At 44.7% G+C, this 20,162-nt stretch overlaps 1 protein-coding gene across 1 annotated transcript in view; it reads right to left on the bottom strand.

Annotated features, from left to right (window-relative positions):
* Positions 1-20,162, bottom strand: part of LOC131190351 (uncharacterized) — a 52,556-nt gene continuing 32,394 nt past the window's right edge. Inside the window, exons 10-11 of the mRNA XM_058167672.1 lie at positions 17,719-19,953; positions 1-4,140 (exon numbers count right to left, since the gene is read on the bottom strand). Of these exons, the coding sequence (XP_058023655.1) occupies positions 2,225-4,140; positions 17,719-19,953 (4,151 nt within the window). The 3' untranslated portion in view covers positions 1-2,224. The remainder of the gene's footprint in view (positions 4,141-17,718; positions 19,954-20,162) is intronic.

The raw sequence follows: 20,162 nt of genomic DNA, 5'->3' as shown, positions 1-20,162 counted from the left end.
TAACACAGTCTTTCAGGGTAATGTTGATAAGCACCCACCTTTATCTCCCTTGAAACGCTGCCAGATACACTGCTGTATTTTTCAGAGAATAAGACACACCGGAGTATAAGATGCAGCTTAGTTTTTGGGGAGGAAAATAGGAAAAAAAAATCTGCCTACCAGGTATTCATCTGGCCAGCATCCTTAGTCTGGTCAGCTTCAGCACATTAGTTTGCTGGATTTTATCCCCTGGTTGGGGATAAAAACAGTTTCTAGATCACAGTTGGTCTTTGGAGAGAGAAGCAATGAGAAAAGCAGGCAAACCATGGAGATCGCTTCACTCGCTAGCGCCTCTTAGGGGTAAAAAAAAAGCTTCACAGCTGAGAGTCAGAGGGAGCAGGCAAAACACGGTGATTGCTTCATTTGGAGTATAAGATGCACCCAAATTTTCAGCCTCTTTTTTTTGGGGTGGGGAGTGTGTCTTATACTCTGAAAAATACAGTAATTGTCAATTAGTTTTGCAAGCCAAAACTGAGCGCAGAGTCAAACTGACTTCTCAGACTATATGAACTAATTGCTTCCTCCAAAGGCTCACATCTGTTTGCTCCTCTTTTATGTCTTATGGGAGGCTCTCCAAGCCTTACTCCCAAGTCGCCCTTTTTAAAAAAGTGTTCTTGCCTTCTGGCAGCTCTGCGCATGCGGACACTGGGAACAGGCTCACACTGTTCTTCTGCCTTGTTGATGTCAGATTCTGGAGGCAGCACTTAACTACCAGATGGCCCTGGGCCCCTCTCTGCCTCCCAATGCAGAGCCCTAGTCCGAGCCTTCCCCAGACTCCAGGACTGGCCCACGTTCCTCCCCAACCTCCTCACTATCTGAATCTGCTGCTAGCTCTCCTGGCCACTGGTGGGCCACAACAGTCTCATTCCCTGGGATCCCATCTGGCCCAAGGAGTCCTTAAGTGGGATTCTACCATGAGGGTCTGGTTACTGCTTGCTATCTTGCATTGAGAAAGTCTCTCTGTTCCTCTGCAGATATGAGCAACGTGGAAGGGAAATGTTGGACTGGATTTCTCTGAGGAATGGATGTCAGGCCAGGATCAGTTTCCAAGGAAGTTTTCATTCAGGTCAACTGAGCAAAGATAATTTCCATATAAGAATATGTGATGACAATTTCTCAACAGAGAAAAGGATGGAAGGTGCAATTATATTTTTCTTTTTTCGATTCCTTTCCTGCATTTCTGTATCCGTTCTTTGTTTTTATTCGATTTATATATTTTATTCGATTAAAAATTTCTAATTAAAAAAAGGAATGTGTATCAAACAAAGAGTCAGTCTTGATGTCAAGCCTTGCAGTTTCTTTGGCAAGGATTTTGTATATTTTATTAAATTAAAATTTTCAATTAAAAAAAGGAATGCGTATCAAAGAGTGGTACATTGTTGCATGCACATCTGTATTACCAATCTTTTTTGCAGCCCTTTGAAATGCCTTTTGGAGAAATTTCTCTTACCGTATACAGACAGTCATCTCCTCTTGTTAAGCCCCTTTTCTAGCCCAGCTGGGTATGTGACTTTCTCACTTTGACCTAATGGAGACTTCTGTGTAATTGAATGCGTGGGCGATAGCAGTGTGCAATGTCATTCAATATAAGGGATTCATTCCCATGAATTCTCGAGTTATGGATGTAATGGGCAGCATCCATTCCATATGTAACTCGAGGACTACCTATATCCAGCAACTTTTTGCAAAGAATTGCCAAAGCCTAGAGAAACACAATCCTCAAGCGCTTTGTCGACGAGAAAGCAGTCCCAAGAAACTACACACAGTTTTTCAGGGCTGCTTTCTTGGCGCCAGAGGTCTCGTCAGGTTGATATGGGACGAGAAAGCAGCAAATGCAAGGGCAAAAGCAGGGAGTGATGTCATTCAATGTACAAGATTCACTCCCATGAATTCTCGAGTTTCGGGTGGAATAGACACGCTCTATTACATTCGTAACGCGAGGAGTACCTGTATCCAGCAACTTCTGCTGCTGATGGCAAGATAGGCATTAGCAAACTAATATGTTGCTATTTTTTTCTTTCTATCTTTTTTCCAGTCTAATACAATTACATATTTACCTACAAATAATTAGGCAAATTCTTAATAGTCAAATTTAAAAGTCAATTTCTCAGCTGAACTTACAATGTGACATTAGAAATGAAATTAAAACCTTCTCTCGTTGCCAAAACATTCATCACTTAGGGCCTCATGTGGATTTTCTTGTGCGCAATAAGGGTGGAAGGTTTCCTGAAGCACCATCCAAAGGGCACTCAAATGGTTTCTCTCCTGTGTATATAAGCATATGATTTAGAAGGCTAGTCCCAATTCTGAAATCTTTCCCACAATCTGGACACTTGTATGATTTCTCTCCTGTGTGAGTACTGTGGTATATCACCAGGTTGGAATTCCAACTGAAACTTTTTCCACAAACAGGACACTCATACAGTTTCTCTCCTGTGTGAGTCCTCTGGTGTACCATGAGCTGGGATCTCTGAGAGAAACTTTTCCCACAGTCAGAACATTTAAAGGGTTTCTCTCCTGTGTGAATCCTCTGGTGTTGAACCATGGTAGAATTCTGACTGAAACATTTCCCACAGTCAGGACATTTAAAGGGTTTCTCTCCTGTGTGAATCCTCTGGTGTTGAACCAGGGTAGAATTCTGACTGAAACATTTCCCACAGTCAGGACATTTAAAGGGTTTCTCTCCTGTGTGGACCCTCTGGTGTTGAACCAGGGTGGAATTCTGACTGAAATTTTTCCCACAGTCAGGACATTTAAAGGGTTTCTCTCCTGTGTGAGTCCTCTGGTGTTCCACAAGGTGGGAATTCTGACTGAAACTTTTCCCACAAATAGGACATTCAAATGGTTTCTCTCCTACGTGAATCCTCTGGTGCCCAGTGAGATAGGAACTGTGACTGAAACTTTTCCCACAGTCAGGACATTTAAAGGGTTTCTCTCCTGTGTGAGACCTCTGGTGTGTCACAAGGGTGGAATTGTTACTGAAACTTTTCCCACAAACAGAACATTCAAAGGGTTTCTCTCCTGTGTGAGTTCTCTGGTGTTTAACCAGGCTGGAATTATCACTGAAACATTTCTCACAATCAGAACACTCAAAGGGTTTCTCTCCTGTGTGAGTCCTCTGGTGTGTCACAAGGCTGGAATTGTTACTGAAACTTTTTCCACAAACAGGACATTCAAAGGGTTTCTCTCCTGTGTGAATCCTCTGGTGTCTAACCAGGCTGGAATTGGTACTGAAACTTTTGCCACAATCAGGACATTTAAAGGGTTTCTCTCCTGTGTGTGTCCTTTGGTGTATCACTAGGTTGGAATTATCACAGAAACATTTTCCACACTCAGGACATTCAAACATTTTCTTCCTGATGTAAGTCCTCTGGTGTGTCACAAGGTTGGAATTCTGACTGAAACTTTTCCCACAATCAGGACATTTAAAGGGTTTCTCTCCTGTGTGAGTCCTCTGGTGTTGAGCCAGGTTGGAATTCTTGCTGAAACTTTTACCACAATCAGGACATTTAAAGGGTTTCTCTCCTGTGTGAATTCTCTGGTGACCAATAAGGCTGGAATTCTGACTGAAACTTTTCCCACAGTCAGGACATTTGAAGGGTTTCTCTCCTGTGTGAGTCCTCTGGTGTTTCACCAGGCTGGAATTGTGACTGAAACTTTTACCGCAATCAGGACACTCATAGGGTTTCTCTCCCGTGTGAGTCCTCTGGTGTGTCACTAGGCTGGAATGCTGACTGAAACTTTTTCCACAATCGGGACATTCAAAGGGTTTCTCTCCCGTGTGAATCCTCTGGTGTGTCACCAGGCTGGAATTCTTACTAAAACTCTTCCCACAATCAGGGCATTCAAAGGGTTTCTCCTTGGTGTGAGTCCATGTTTCCATGCTTGCTAAAGCATTTACTGCATTGGGAACACTTGTAGGGCTTCCCTCCTGTGTGGATCCTTCGAAGAACCACAATGGAGGTGTTCTGATCAGAGGTTTTGACATATTTAGAGTATTGTATGGCTTTTCTCCAATCTTGATCCTCTCAGGCATAATCAGCTGTGATTTGTAAGTAGTATCTTTCCCAGAACAGGAACGTCTACGGAGCTTTTCCACAACTTATATTCCTGAGGACATCCAAAATATAGATGATCCCTTGTTTAGCGGTGCTTTGATTCAAGCCGTTTTCTTCCTCTCAGAGTGAGGCATGCAACTCTGTCTTCTCTACGTGGCTTTCTAATTGACCTTTCCTCCCCAGTAATTCCCAGATATTTCCCTCTTTTGCCCAATGGAAGAATAATCTCCCTTAAGTTTTCATGTAACATATGCTTGAATTTCACACTTCACTTTTCCCAGATAGAAATATCTTCATGATTTTCTCTCTCACCTGCTGAGGGAGGTGAAGAATTGTGTGGCTCTCTGAAGGAAATGGGAAATATTTTGAATTCTGGACTGACTTGCTTTGCTGTTCAATGTTGCTTGTTATCCTCAGTTGTCCAGAGTGCTCTTATTGCCATCCTCGTTGTCTATAAGATTCAAATAAAAATGTATCTTTAATTTACATGAAACAGTTGCAGAAGATGAGAAAAAAAGAAAAATGTTTACATTACAATGAAAAAGCAAACATGCCACAATACTCAAAAAACCTCTTACATTAATCACAACACATGGAACACTACCTAGATCAAAGTTCAAATATCAATTCAATGATAAAATTCACTTGTTGACTGGGTCAATCACAAATTCTTAGGAGTGCAAATGGTTGTTTTCACATATAGTCAAGTGAAAAAGAAACTACACCCTTTTTCATTTCGGTGGTTTTACTTATCAGGATATCATAAATATCATCAGAACAGAACAGAAGAGAATAACAGAATTGGAAGGGACCTTGCAGGTCTTCTAATGCAAGCCCTACTCAAGCAGGAGACCCTATACCATTTTGGAGAAATGCTATTACGTCTCTTCTGAAAAGCTTCCAGTGATGGAGCACCACAATGTCTGAAGGTAAGCCGTTTTGCTCGTTAACTGTTCTCACCAATAGGAAATTTCTCACTGCTTCCATACTATAAAGAGGTGAAGTAGCAGCCAAATACTGCCAAGAAAGTGCCCTCGATCAATTGATCATCAGCAAGTGTGACTACATCTATAAAAGCCGAAGTTGTAGGAAATTTCTAAGTTGTAGGAGTTTCCTGGTCTCTGGCACTGAGGTGGGTGTTAACACTATGCCAAAGAGTAAAGATATCAGCAATGATCATAGAGAAGGAATTGTTGCTGCCCATCAATTTGGGAACATTTAAAAGGCCTTCCAAACAATTTAAAACCCATCATTCTAAAGTGAGGAAGATTCCCGGCCAATGCAATTCAAATTTTCTTGGAAATGATTCCTTTGATGAAAATCCTAAAGGGAAAAACAACTCAAGAATCTTGGGGAACTCTGAAAAATACAATCATAAAAGCCCAGACCAGCGCAATACCCCTGAGAAAGAAAAACAAGAAATCTAAGAAGAAACCAGCATGACTGCACAAAGATTTCTCTGACAAATTGCAAGACAAAAAGGACAAGTATAAAAAAGGGAAATAGGGACACATAACTTAGGCAGGATATCAGCAGATAGCCAGAATCTGCAAAGACAAAGTCAGGAAAGCAAAGGCTCAGAATGAAAAAAGACTTTCAAGGTTGTGGGAGCTTCATCACTTGAGACTTTCAAGAAAAGATTCGACTGACATTTGTCAGAAATGGGGTAGAGTCACCTGCTTGAGCGAGTGGTTGGACTAGATGACCTATAAGGTCTCTTCCAACTCTGTTAATCTGTTAAAAAGTTTATTCACAAGTGGTAAACATTTAAGACCTTCCCAGGAGTGGATATCAAAGAAAATTCATCCCAAGGCCAGACAATGCAATGGCAAGAAAAATTGCTAAAAAAACAGACTTATATCTGAGACTCTACAGGCTTCAGTTAGCATGTTAAATGTTAAGATTCATTACAGTGCAATTAGAAAAAGGTCTAAAAAGGCCATAGCAGCACGGCTGAGGTTTGCAAAGTTGCATCTGAACAAATCACATGAATTCTGGAACACTGTCCTTTGCACAGACCAGACCAAAGAGGAGACGGTTGGCCGTAATGCACAGTGACACATTTGATGAAAAACAAACACAGCATATCAGCACAAACATCTCATATAAACCATGATGCATGGTCGTGGAAGGGTGATGATTTGGGCTTGTTTTGGAGCCACAGGACCTGGACACCTTGCACTCTTTGAGTTGACCATGAACTCCTCTATAGGACCTGATGTAATATGTCTTGTGTTCTTGTTTATTTACGGTTGTATTTACCAACTTTTAAGAACTTCTAAGGACCAATTGATTTTTACTACGTCCTGATATATAAAATCATAGAAGTCAAGGAGAGTGTACTTTTTTTCACATGACAGTATATCTGGAAGTCCTGGGGACAGATTATGCATTTTGAGATATATATACATTCAGAGAGAAATAATACACACAACTACAATATGGAGAAAATCAATGTCTTTCAAGCCTGAAAAATATCTCAATCATATCTTCTATGCTAATGTTAATCAGGAATCTGATCAATTTGATGTTTGCTCATATGCTGAGATGGCAAGGCTGTAGTTCAGGCCTCAACAGGCTTCTGAGGCTATGGAAATGTTCACAGAAAACCACTAGCTTTTGGGTTAGGCACATGAACAAAACATGGGCATGCTTGACTATTTTTTATAATTTCTATATTTCTATACCTTATCTGTCATGTGCCAGCTGCTTCTTAGGTAATGAAGCGAAAGCAAAAAAATTTATAAATGTATAAATATCTGCCTTTCACTATGCTCAGGGTTCCTTCCTTTTTAGGAGAGAGCCATCTTTATTCAGCTGAATAAATACCATGCGTTATCAACAATCACACTTGAACTCTTGTTTTACCTAGACAAACCTGCAAATCTGCATGACTGTAGCTTTACAGATGTGGGGGCTTTAACTGATAAAAGACGCCTAGAGCATCTGCAAGATTTGAAGCACCAGTTATGTCCATGGAAGCCATGAACTCCAAGTAAGGGCAGAAAATACTTTCCATAACCCCTTTGGTGACATCCCAAATGAAGTAATTCGAATCCAAGTTTGAATATCCATTCGATCAAATTCACTTGTGGACTTAGCAGTGCAAAGGGCTGTTTTAACATACAGTTCAGTGAAAACGAAAATACACCCTCTTTCATTTCTATGGTTTTACTTTTCAGGGTATTGTAAATATCATCGCAACAGAACAGAAGAGAATAACAGAATTGGAAGGGACCTTGGAGGTCTTCTAGTCCATCCCCTGTTCAGGCAGGAGACCCTATTCCATCCAGAACAAATGGCTGTCAATCTCCTCTTAAAACCCTCCAGTGACGGAGCAGCCACAACCTCTGGAGGGAAGCCATTCCCAAAGAACCAACTTTAATTTAAAAGAGACTTTTTCAATCTTCCCACCAGCAGAAAATTGCAGCCACCGGTTTCACAGCCTGCAGCCCCATTGGGCTTCCATTTGAGGAGGGAAGGAACCTGCAGCAGCAGGAGCAGCTGACCTGCTTCAGCCCAGTTGCTTCTCTGCTTCCAGGCCGTGGAGGGAACCGAACAGCCCGACTTGCTCCCGGACTCTCCTCGCACCTGCTGCCCTCAACTCACCTGCCAGTTGCTGCTTCGACCCTCGCAAGAGCACAAAAGCCGCTCTGCACTCCAACTTCCTCCCATGAAGTCATCCGGAAAAGGAAGTTCCTCTGCGCTTCTCCTCTCCTCCCATCCTTTCTAGCAATGAAGTACTCGATGGTTTTAACTCCTTTTTTAAGCGTAATCACGGATGGCACCGCTCTATTGATGGCTTTCTAGGCACAGATATTGCCTGACCGCCATCTAGCGACAAGAGGTGGAAAAACATGCCTGTCCAAGGCTTTTGGAAGATGTTTTCGTCTCCTAGCAACCGATCTTTGCAACTGAGCCAAGTGAAAAAGTGAAACGTGAAGCTACTTAGCTTCTTTTTGGTGCCTTTGGATCAGTCTTGATGCCTGGCCTTGCAGTTTCCTTGGCAAGGGGTTTTGGAAGGGATTCCCTGACTGCTTCCTAGGCCTGCTTACTTCCCTCTATGTGGTTATAACTCCATTGAGGATTACACGTTGAGTACAATTTGTCAGCCAGTTAGAAACCCATTTTGTGGTTGTGCTGTCTATACCACATTTTCCAGCTTGACAAGAAGTAGGTTGTGATCTACTTTATCAAATGCTTTACTGAAATCTAAGTATGCTATGTCTATAGCATTTCTTTGGTTCACTAATTTAGTTCAGTATTAATCTTATTGTTTCCAGCTCCTTATGAATGTATGATTGTAACTTTATTGCTTGTATCCTTACAATTTATATTGATATTATTTCCTGATTCCTTATTTGTAGCCTATGACTATCATTAAGTGTTGTAAGTATTGTACCTTGATGAAGGTATCTTTTCTTTTATGTACACTGAGCGCATATGCACCAAGACAAATTCTTCGTGTGTTCAATCACACTTGGCCAATAAAAAATTCTATTTGATTCTATTTAGTCACTTTGTCAAGAGGAAAGTCAAGGAAACAATTGGCCCATTGCTGGGAGAAAGTGGCAAGAAGGTGACAAGCAACAGGGAGAAAGCAGAACTATTTAACTCAAGTTTTTGCCTCTGTCGTTACACAAAAGGAAAAAACAATCCAACCTATAAAAAACAACACTGCAAAAAAAAAAGATGAACGATAAAAAATAAAATAAAATAGCTAAGAAAATGGTAAATGAACACCTGTCTACCCTAGACGAGTTCAAATCACCAGGACTGAATGGATTACACCTCAAGGTTCTGAAAGAACTGGCAGACAAGATCTCAGAACCACTGAACTATATCTTTCAAAGATCCTGGAGCAGGGGAACTGCCAGAGGACTGGAAAAGAGCTGATGTACTGTATTTTTCGAAGTATAATACGCATCTTTTTACTCCAAAAAGAGGGTGAAAATCTGGGTGTGTCTTATACTCCAAATGTAGTCATGCCTACCCACCAGCCCCCACCCTTAAGACATTTTCAACCTCCGCGTGTTGCATTTTGGGCAGTTCCAGGCGGCAGGGATTTGTGTCGGGGCACAGCCTGAGGAATAAGCCTCTCCTGGACAGTCTGGGTGTGGGGGAATCTGCCTGGCGAACAACCAAGGTGGGCCCCACAGTTTGCAGTTGGTTCCCCCACTGGCTGCCCAGCGGGCAGCTCAGAGGAGACAATGGCCACAATGACTTCACACGCCAGCAATGTGAGGAGCCACTGCCACCATTTAAGCCCTCTCTGCGCCTGGGAGCCCCTAAGTGAAACGTCCCTCCTTTCCAGAAAACCTGCCCGTTGGCCCAATGCAATTTGCAGAGCCGTGTTTCAGGCGGCGGCCGGTTCCCCTCCAATGTGCTTCAGGGAACCAGGGAGGAAAGCATTTTCACGTGGCAGCGCCAGCCGCACGGCATGCTTTTGGATTCGGGGAGGAAAGCACTTTGCATAGCATAGCAGGGAATGGGGGAGGGAGGTTGATCGCTCGTTTGAAGGGGAGGGGGAAGATGCATGCATGCTCTTAACTGCATGCGCTGTGGTCAGTATTGGAGGAGGAGAGGTGGAGGAGCTGGGGGTGCTGTTGCTTTGGGAAGGAAGGTGAAAGGCAATCTCCCTGAGCTTTCGTGGGTGGGCGCCGCTTTTGCCAATATAGGCACAATAACTGGCAGATGACCTGAATGAGTTTTACTGCAGGTTTGAAAGGAAACTACAGCCACCTATCTCCACAACCCCCATCTCAGACACACCAACAACAGCCAAGCCTCCTACAACTGACCCCATTTCATTGAGTTCTCAACCCCTAGTGATCACAGAAAAGGAAGTGCAGGACCTATTTCACAGACAAAAGCCAGAAAAAGCTCTAGGCCCAGACAAGATAACTCCTTCTTGCTTAAAAGTCTGTGCTGACCAATTGGCCCCCATCTTCACCCATATTTTCAATAAATCACTAGAGATGTGCTATGTTCCTTCTTGCTTCAAACGCTCTACCATCATCCCAGTGCCAAAGAAGCCCACCATCAAGGAACTGAATGACTACAGACCAGTTGCTTTAACATCTGTAGTCATGAAAACCTTTGAAAGGCTAGTGCTTTCCTACTTGAAAACCATCACGGATCCGCTGTTAGACCCCTTGCAATTTGCATACCGAGCAAATAGATCAACAGATGATGCTGTTAATATGGCTCTGCACTACATCCTACAACATCTTGAGTCTCCAAAGACCTATGCAAGGGTCCTCTTTGTAGACTTTAGTTCAGCATTCAATACCATCATTCCAGACATTCTTCTAACTAAGCCAAACCAGCTACAGATACCGGAACAGACTTGTAAGTGGATCACAAGCTTCCTAACAAACAGGAAGCAGCAGGTGAAACTAAGCAAGATCACATCAAATACCTGTACAATTAGCACGGGGGGCCCGCAAGGCTGTGTGCTCTCCCCACTTCTCTTCTCTCTCTATACCAATGACTGCATCTCCAATGATCCATCTGTTAAGCTACTGAAGTTCGCAGATGACACAACAGTGATTGGTCTCATTCGAGACAATGACGAATCCGCATATAGACGAGAGGTCGAACGACTAGCCTTGTGGTGCAACCAAAACAATCTGGAACTTAACACACTCAAAACCGTAGAAATGGTGGTAGACTTTAGGAGAAACCCTTCCATACTTCCACCTCTCACAATACTAGACAACACAGTATCAACAATAGAAACCTTCAAATTTCTAGATTCTATCATATCGCAAGATCTAAAATGGACAGCTAACATCAAAAACATCATTAAAAAAGGACAACAAATAATGTTCTTTCTGCGCCAACTCAGTAAGCTCAAATTGCCCAAGGAGCTGCTGATTCAGTTCTACAGAGGAATTATTGAATCTGTCATTTGCACCTCTATAACTGTCTGGTTCGGTTCTGCAACCCAACAAGAAAAACACAGACTTCAGAGGATAATTAGAACTGCAGAAAAAATAATTGCTACCAACCTGCCTTCCATTGAGGACCTGTATACTGCACGAATCAAGAAGAGGGCTGTGAAAATATTTACAGACCCCTCGCATCCTGGACATAAACTGTTTCAACTCCTACCCTCAAAACGACGCTATAGAGCACTGCACACCAGAACAACTAGACACAAGAACAGTTTTTCCCCGAAGGCCATCATTCTGCTAAACAAATAATTCCATCAACACTGTCAAACTATGTACTGAATCTGCACTACTATTAATCGTCTCATAGTTCCCATCACCAATCTCTTTCCACTTATGACTGTATGACTATAACTTTTTGCTGGCAATCCTTATGATTTATATTGATATATTTACCATCGTGTTGTAAATGTTGTACCTTGATGAACATATCTTTTCTTTTCTGTACACTGAGAGCATATGCACCAAGACAAATTCCTTGTGTGTCCAATCACACTTGGCCAATAAAATTCTATTCTATTCTATTCTATATGGATTCCTCGGGTCGCATCTCGCCTCTCCAGGGGCAGTTCCGAAAACAGCGCTTTGCATAGCATAGCAGGGAATGGGGGTTGATCGGTCGTTTGAAGGGGAGGGGAAAGATGTACCTGGATAAAATCTCCTCCGTCAAGCGGGTCTTCTACAAGAGATATGGGGAGGAACCCAGCCTGACAGTGTCGTGTCCCCCTCCCCATCCGATGGCCGGGTCTGGGAAGTCTGTATTAAGCGTGGCCACGAAGCCTCTGCAGCTTTGCCAAATTCCTTTCAGTTTTCTCAGGGCAGGCAGGAATCCAAGGTGTGACTTCAGCAAACCAGATGAGACTTTGCTTGACTCAAGGAATGCCAAAAAGCAGATCCTTTATATAGGCCATGGGATGTGGCTCCATGACTCAGCACTTATCCAGGCCTGCCCTTCCCTTCCTTTTGCTGACGTCGCCTCTCAATTCTCTGGAAGCGGGGATCCGTCCACTGTGAACTCCCTTCCTCCTGATCTGCTGCCGGCAATTCTAGCACGTGGCTGGCTTCGTGCTCACACGCTGTAGGAGTGAGGTTTGTTTGTGCATTCCTGACATTCTGTCCGGGCATGGTGCCAGGGCTGGAGGCAATCCAGGCCGTTCCTCTTCATTATCAGACTCTGAATCGGATAGCAGGAGATGGGAGGGGCCCGGCTGAGGAGAGGAGGGTGGGCGAGGCACAACAGATTGGGGGAGTGCCTTCCTGGACGAGGCCGGCTTTGGCCCTGGCTTCCTTCTTGGTGTGATCCCCTCTGCTTTGGGGTGGGGTGGGGAAAGGAGCAAGGAAGGAAAGGCAAAGGAATACCAGGCAGATGGAACTGCTTACAGTATGCTCTTGCGGAGAAGGGAGGAAGCCTTCCAGCTCTGCAGGTGTCATCTTTCACACTGTTGCAAATTTGGCATTTTACTTTGCTGGTGTGTTGCCACATTTGTCAGTTTCCTCAGACAAAAAGTGCTACAAGAGCAAATGGGGGCAGGGAAGAGAAACCAGGACACGGAATGCTTGATGGGTACAGAGATTAAGACTGGCTCCTGAGGTGTCTTCTGCAGGATCCCCTTCAACCCTGGAAGTGCCCTGGGATACCTTGATGAAGTAACAAGAGGACAGCAGAGAAATACATTTATCTGAAATTTAAATCATAGGGCACATAAGAAAATGCGTCAGGGAGAATACACACCTCTGTTATGACCTAATACCACTTAGTTTCAATGTGAGGAATTTCAATTTTGACTTCTCCCTGGTGGCACAAATTAGCACAACTAATAGTCAGGAATGATGGGAGTTAGTGCAGTAGCCGCTGGAGGGCCATCACATCCTTATTACTGAAGTACAGTGTTAAGGCTAATCTGGGTTCACAACTAAGATTGTGGACTGTTGAGCACAGTACTCTACGCATGAAAACAACTGAGACTGGTTGTATACAATAACAGTCACTTGCAGACAAACTGGGGTTTGATATTCCTTTACTTTTAGGGAAAAGGCAAAGTCATAGTCCAAAAACAATTCCAGGTCATACACATATAAAGTCAGTCAGTCTTCTTACCAATGTAGCCTTGTAAAACAAACAAGGTCCTCTTTCAGTTCAGCAAAACGCAGTTCAATTCACAACAGTCAGTATCTTGAGGAATCAGTAACTAGCCATGATCAAGCAACGATCATAAAGCTCAAATATACAGTTGCAGCATGTCTTCAGCTTACAATGCTGTAGCGTCCCTTTAATTCCCCAAACAAGCCATAATTTAGTAGTTCTTTTATACATTGGCTAAAGAGCTCAACCAATCAGGATGCTTGCATGATGCAACACAGCCTTAAAGCAATATCATGCCTTTCTACAAACATAGTTAGTTTATATATTGCCTGGCCAACTAGTTAGGCAAATAACAATTTCCTGACATAGTTTTTACCACAACCCCTGAGTCTGTCTGTCTGTCTGTCTTCCTTCCTCCCTCCCTCCTTCTCTCTCTCTCTCTCAGGGGTGGGGAGGAACCCCTGAACTGGTGCTGGGTGGTGGAAATCTGATGCCCAGAGGCTGATGATCTGCATGCTGACGATCAGCTGATTGGCAGAGACCCAAAGAGCACATTGCTGGCGGGGAGGCAGGGCATCACAAAATAGGCGGCCTGCAGGATGTGCAGGAAAAGTGACTGACATCTGGGAAGCGAAAATGAGCCGAAGCCGACGCTGCTGTTGCCAGGGGAGAGTGGGGCAGGGTCACATTGTGGTTCCATGTCATAATGGGCTCCAGGAGGAGGAGACCCTGTCTCCCCCATTGTGAAATGCGCTTTCACTGTGCTACACAATGCGCTGCGAGAACAGCAGGCAGGACATGGAGGCAGCAACAGCAAATGTACCATGATGAAGCCAGAATGCTGTTGCTGCACAGCCAAATACAGGGGTGCTTAGCTTCCTCACGTGTCAGTCCACCAACCATCGCTCCCCCGCTTAGAGCAGGGCAGCTTCAGGGAAGAGTCGGGGAGGGCTGTGATGCCGCCATCTCTCGCACCAGCCCACATCCTTTGACAAGTGCAGTGGGCGCAGAGCGTGTCTCCCTCCCCCCGCTGTCAGCCTTACGTTCACAGGCAGCCGCGGTAAGCTTTGCAAGCCCTGCAGGCTGGAAAGTAAGGCTGATGGCGCTCAGGCCCCCCCTCCCCCATCTGTATCCAGACTCTCCACAGCACAGCTGTGGAATAGGGTCTCCTGTCTTGATCCGGGGGGGGGGGTTGGACTAGAAGACTTTTATTTTTATTTATTTATTTATTTATTTATTTTTATACTTTTATACCGCACCATCTCCCGTAGGACTCAGGGCGGTTCACAGGCATATTAAAATACAACAATAAAAAATAAGCAATTTAAAACCCAATTAAAACAAAATATAATAATAGCCAAATCACTAAAACGGTAAAGACCGGTTAAAACCCATTAAAATTTGACTAAAAATGTTTTATTCTTAGGCTAGTCCAGCTCGCTGAAATAATAAAGTCTTCAGTTCACGCCTGAAGGTCCGGAGGTCAGGGAGTTGCCGTAACCCTGGAGGAAGCTCATTCCACAGGGCCGGTGCTGCCACAGAGAAGGCCCTCCCCCTGGGGGTCGCTAACCTACATTGCTTGGTCAATGGCACCCGGAGGAGGTCCACTCTGTGGGAGCGCACTGGTCATAGGGAGGCAATCGGCGGCAGAAGGCGGTCTCGTAAACATCCTGGTCCTAAGCCATGGAGCGCTTTAAAGATGGTGACCAGAACCTTGAATTGCACCGGAAGGCTACCGGCAGCCAGTGTAGGCCGCGCAGGATGGGTGTTATAGGGGAGCAACGCGGTGCTCCCTCTATCACCCGCGTGGCCACATTCTGGACTAACTGGAGCCTCCTGGTGCTCTTCAAGAGGAGCCCCATGTAGAGAGCATTGCAATAGTCCAGGCGGGAAGTGACAAGGGCATGAGTGACCGTGCGTAAGGCATCCCGGTCAAGGAAGGGGCGCAACTGGCGAATCAGGTGAACCTGATAAAATGCTCCCCTGGTGACGGCTGTCAAATGTTCCTCTAAGGACAGCTGATCGTCCAGGAGAACGCCTAAGTTGCGCACTCCTCCCCTGGGGGTCAGTACTTCCCCCCACCACAGTCAGCGATGGTGTAAGCTGACTGTACCGGGATGCCAAAACCCACAGCCACTCTGTCTTGGAAGGGTTGAGTCGGAGCCTGTTCCTCCCCATCCAGACCCACACAGCCTCCAGACACCGGCCGATCACCTCAACGGCTTCATTGGGGTGGTTCTGGGTGGAAATGTACAGCTGTGTATCATCAGCGTACAGATGATAATCCACCCCGAAACCACGGATAACCTCACCCAGTGGCTTCATATAGATGTTGAACAGGAGAGGCGAGAGAACAGACCCCTGAGGCACCCCACAAGTGAGGCGCCTCGGGGTCGATCTCTGCCCTCCTGCCAACACCGTCTGCGAACAGTCAGAGAGATAGGAGGAGAACCACCGATAAACGGTGCCTCCCACCCCCAATCCCTCCAACCGCCGCAGCAGGATACCATGGTCGATGGTATCAAAAGCCGCCAAGAGATCTAATAGAACCAGGACAGAGGAACAACCCCTGTCCCGGGCCCTCCAGAGATCATCCACCAATGCGATCAAAGCCGTCTCGGTGCTGTATCCGGGTCTGAAACCGGACTGGAACGGGTCTAGATAAACAGTTTCCTCCAGGTATTGAGGAAGCTGATATGCCACCACACTCTCAACAACCTTCGCCAGAAAGCGAAGGTTGGAGACTGGACGATAGTTCGCTAATACAGCCGGGTCCAGGGAGGGCTTCTTAAGGTGGGGCCTCACCACCGCCTCTTTCAAGGCGGCGGGGAAAACACCCTATAACAAAGAAGCGTTGGTAACTCCCAGGAGCCAGCCTCGTGTGACCTCCCGTGTGGCCAGTACCATCCAGGAGGGACACGGGTCCAATAAACATGTGGTGGGATTCAACCTACCCAACAACCTGTCCATGTCATCAGGAGTCACAAGATCAAACTCAGCCCAGATAACATTCTCAAGACTCGTCCCCGCCATCCCACCCGGATGTATCCAATCAGTGTCCAAGCCATCCCGAATCTGAGCGATTTTATCAGACAGATACTGTACAAAATCCTCAGCACATCCCTGTAAGGGGACCTCCTGCGCCTCCTGCGTGAGCAGGGAGCGGGTCACCCTAAACAGGGTGGCTGGGCGATTATCTGCTGATGCGATGAGTGCGGAGAAATAGTTATGTTTCGCCGCCCTGATCGCCACTAGATAGGTCTGAATATATGACCTCGCTAGTGTTCGGTCAGGTTCGGAGCGGCTGGACCTCCAGGCGCTCTCTAGGCTTCTTTTCCGGTGTTTCATCTCTCTCACCTCCTTGTTATACCAAGGAGCTGGTCGAGTTCGTCGCCGGGTCAGAAGCCGCAAAGGCACAACGCGGTCCAAGGCACCAGCCGCCGCCTCCTCCCAGGCGGCTATCACTTCCAACTCTGATATTTTATTTAAATACAGGTAGTTCTTGACTTACAACCACAATTGAGCCCAAAATTTCACTGTTGCCTAGAGAGTTTAAGCCCAGTTCTTCCAGGATAATAAATGGATGGTGCACCACTAGGAAATCCTGTGTTTGTTTGTAGGTAAAAAAAAAATCACAGACGACAGCAGTGGCATAAGAGTTCCATATTGTTTCCAAGAAAAGATGTCCATAAAATCACAAGTCACCCCCACTATGAAGGAGAACCCGTTTTAAAGCATGTACCACCAATGGAATAAAATTTGGAGAGAGAAGGAATATGTAGCAACTGACATGTTTCAATCCAATTGCTTCTTATGGCTCTTGAACCATGAAGGTCACCTGCAGGGCAGAACAGCCTTTACATCTGAAATTTTACACTGCTTTTGGCACTGTCCCAACTGCCCCCAATATATTGGTATTTGTATGGTTTCTTCCACTTGCGTGCCTCATTCTTGACACAATCTGAACAGACATGCTTGGTGCTTGGTGCACTGAATTCCTGGAACCCAATCTGTATCTCTTCTCCTCTTGCTTTCTCCTTATATGAGGAGCTAGAATCTCTTAACTATAGTGTCACACCTTCAATCCCCAAGAGACGCTGGCTGGAGAATTCTGAGATTGAAAATCTTAGGGACACTCAGGGAGAAAAAGGCTGGGACTCCTGGCACATAGCATTTCTACCATCCACTATCACAAAAATGCAAACAACACTCCCAAAAAGATTTTTACATATTTGCCCAATTTCTACAAAAATAAATATAACTGATTACGCTGAAGGCAAGATAGCCATTATCAAAGTAATATGTTCCAACTTTTTCTTTCCTCTGCCCCATCTAATACCATTACAGATTTGGCTACAAAAAATCAGGCAAATTCTATTTAATTTAATCAATTTAAATGGTCAATTTCTCAGCTGGACTTAAAATGGGACATTAGAAATGAAATTCAACCCTTCTCTACACTAATCATTTGGGGCCTCGGGAGATTTTATTGTGTGCGATAAGAGTGGAATATTTCCTGAAGTACTGTCCACATTCACGGCACTAAAATTGTTTCTCCCCTTTGTGTATAAGGACATGATTTATAAGGTTAACCCTAGTACTGAGAACTTTCCCACAGTCTGGACACTAATACGGTTTCCCTCCTGTGTAAGTCTCCTTTGTTGTTGAATCAGGCTGGAATTCTGACTGAAACTTTTTCCATAGTCAAGACCGTCAAAGGATTTCTCTCTTGTGTGAATTCTCTGGTGTTTCACCAGGTTGGAATTGTTACTGAAACATTTTCCACAATCAGGACATTCAAAGGGTTTCTCTCCTGCGTGAATCCTCTGGTGGCCGATGAGGTTGGAATTCTGACGGAAACTTTTCCCACAGTCAGGACATTTAAAGGGTTTCTCACCTGTATGAATCCTCTGGTGTTGAACCAGGGTGGAATTCTGACTGAAACTTTTCCCACAATCAGGACATTTAAAGGGTTTCTCTCCTGTGTGAGTCCTCTGGTGTTTCACCAGATTGGAATTCTTACTGAAACTTTTACCACAGTCAGGACATTCAAAGGGTTTCTCTCCTGTGTGAATCCTCTGGTGTTGAACCAGGCTGGAATTCTGACTGAAACTTTTCCCACAGTCAGGACACTCAAAGGGTTTCACTCCTGTATGAGTCCTCTGGTGTTGAACTAGGCTGGAATTATGACTGAAACTTTTACCACAGTCAAGACATTCAAAGGGTTTATCTCCTGTGTGAGTCCTCTGGTGTTTCACCAGGGTGGAATTCTGACTGAAACATTTCCCACAGTCAAGACATTCAAAGGGTTTCTCTCCTGCGTGAATCCGCTGGTGGCCGATGAGGTTGGAATTCTGATGGAAACTTTTCCCACAGTCAGGACATTTAAAGGGTTTCTCTCCTGTGTGAGTCCTCTGGTGTTTCACCAGGTTAGAATTGTTACTAAAACATTTCCCACAATTAGGACATTCAAAGGGTTTCTCTCCTGTGTGAATCCTCTGGTGGCTAATGAGTTTGGAATTCTGACTGAAGCTTTTCCCACAAACAGGACATTCAAAGGTTTTCTCTCCTATATGAGTCCTCAGGTCTTGAACCAGGCTGGAATTCTGACTGAAACATTTCCCACAATCAGGACATTCAAACGGTTTCTCTCCTGCATGAATCCTCTGGTGGCCGATGAGGTTGGAATTCTGACGGAAACTTTTTCCACAATCAGGACATTTAAAGGGTTTCTCTCCTGTGTGAATCCTCTGGTGTTGAACCAGGGTGGAATTCTGACTGAAACTTTTCCCACAATCAGGACATTTAAAGGGTTTCTCTCCTGTGTGAGTCCTCTGGTGTTGAGCCAGGGTGGAATTCTTGCTGAAAGTTTTCCCACAATCAGGACATTTAAAGGGTTTCTCTCCTGTGTGAGTCCTCTGGTGTGTCACGAGGCTGAAATTCGTACTGAAATTTTTACCACAATCAGGACATTTAAAGGGTTTCTCTCCTGTGTGAATCCTCTGGTGTGTCACGAGGCTGGAATTCTTACTGAAACTTTTCCCACAAACGGGACACTCATACGGTTTCTCTCCTGTGTGAGTGCTCTGGTGTTGAAATAGGCTGGAATTATGACTGAAACTTTTACCACAATCAGGACATTCAAAGGGTTTTTCTCCTGTGTGAGTCCTCTGATGTTGAATCAGGGTGGAATTCTGACTGAACCTTTTACCACAGTCAGGACATTCAAAGGGTTTTTCTCCTGTGTGAGTCCTCTGATGTTGAACCAGGCTGGAATTCTGACTGAAACTTTTCTCGCAGTCAGGACACTCAAATGGTTTCTCTCCTGTGTGAGTCCTCTGGTGCTTCACCAGGCTGGAATTGTGACTGAAACTTTTACCACAATCAGGACACTCAAAGGGTTTCTCTCCTGTGTGAGTTCTCTGGTGTTGAACCAGGCTGGAATGCTGACTGAAACTTTTTGCACAATCAGGACATTTAAAGGGTTTCTCTCCTGTGTGAGTTCTCTGGTGTGTCACCAGGCTGGAATTCTTACTGAAACTTTTCCCACAAACAGGACATTCAAACAGTTTCTCCTTGGTGTGAGTCCACGTTGCCATGCTTGCTAAAGCATTTACTGCATTGGGAGCACTTGTAGGGCTTGTCTCCTGTGTGGGTCCTTCCAAGAACCACAATGGAGGTGTTCTGATCAGAGGTTTTGCCACAGTTAGAGTATTGTATGGCTTTTCTCCAGTTGGGATCCTCTCAGGCATAATCACCTGTGATTTGCAAGTTGTATCTTTCCTACAACAGGAACATCTATGGAGCTCTTCCACAACTCATATTCCTGAAATCGTCCAAAATATGGATGGTCCCTTGTTTAGTGGTGCTTTGATTCAAGCCGTTTTCTTCCTCCCAAAGTGAGGCCTGCAACTCTGTCTTCTCTACATGGCTTTCCAATTGACCTTTTTCTCCTCAGAAGCTTCCAGATATTTCCGTCTTTTGCCCAACGGAAAAATAATCTCCCTTGACTTTTCATGGAATATA

The sequence above is a fragment of the Ahaetulla prasina genome, chromosome 2 (assembly GCF_028640845.1).
Source record: "Ahaetulla prasina isolate Xishuangbanna chromosome 2, ASM2864084v1, whole genome shotgun sequence".
In the NCBI taxonomy this organism is placed as follows: Eukaryota; Metazoa; Chordata; class Lepidosauria; order Squamata; family Colubridae; genus Ahaetulla; species Ahaetulla prasina.
Note: the sequence above shows the minus strand (reverse complement) of the source record. Positions and strands in the feature narration are given on the sequence as shown.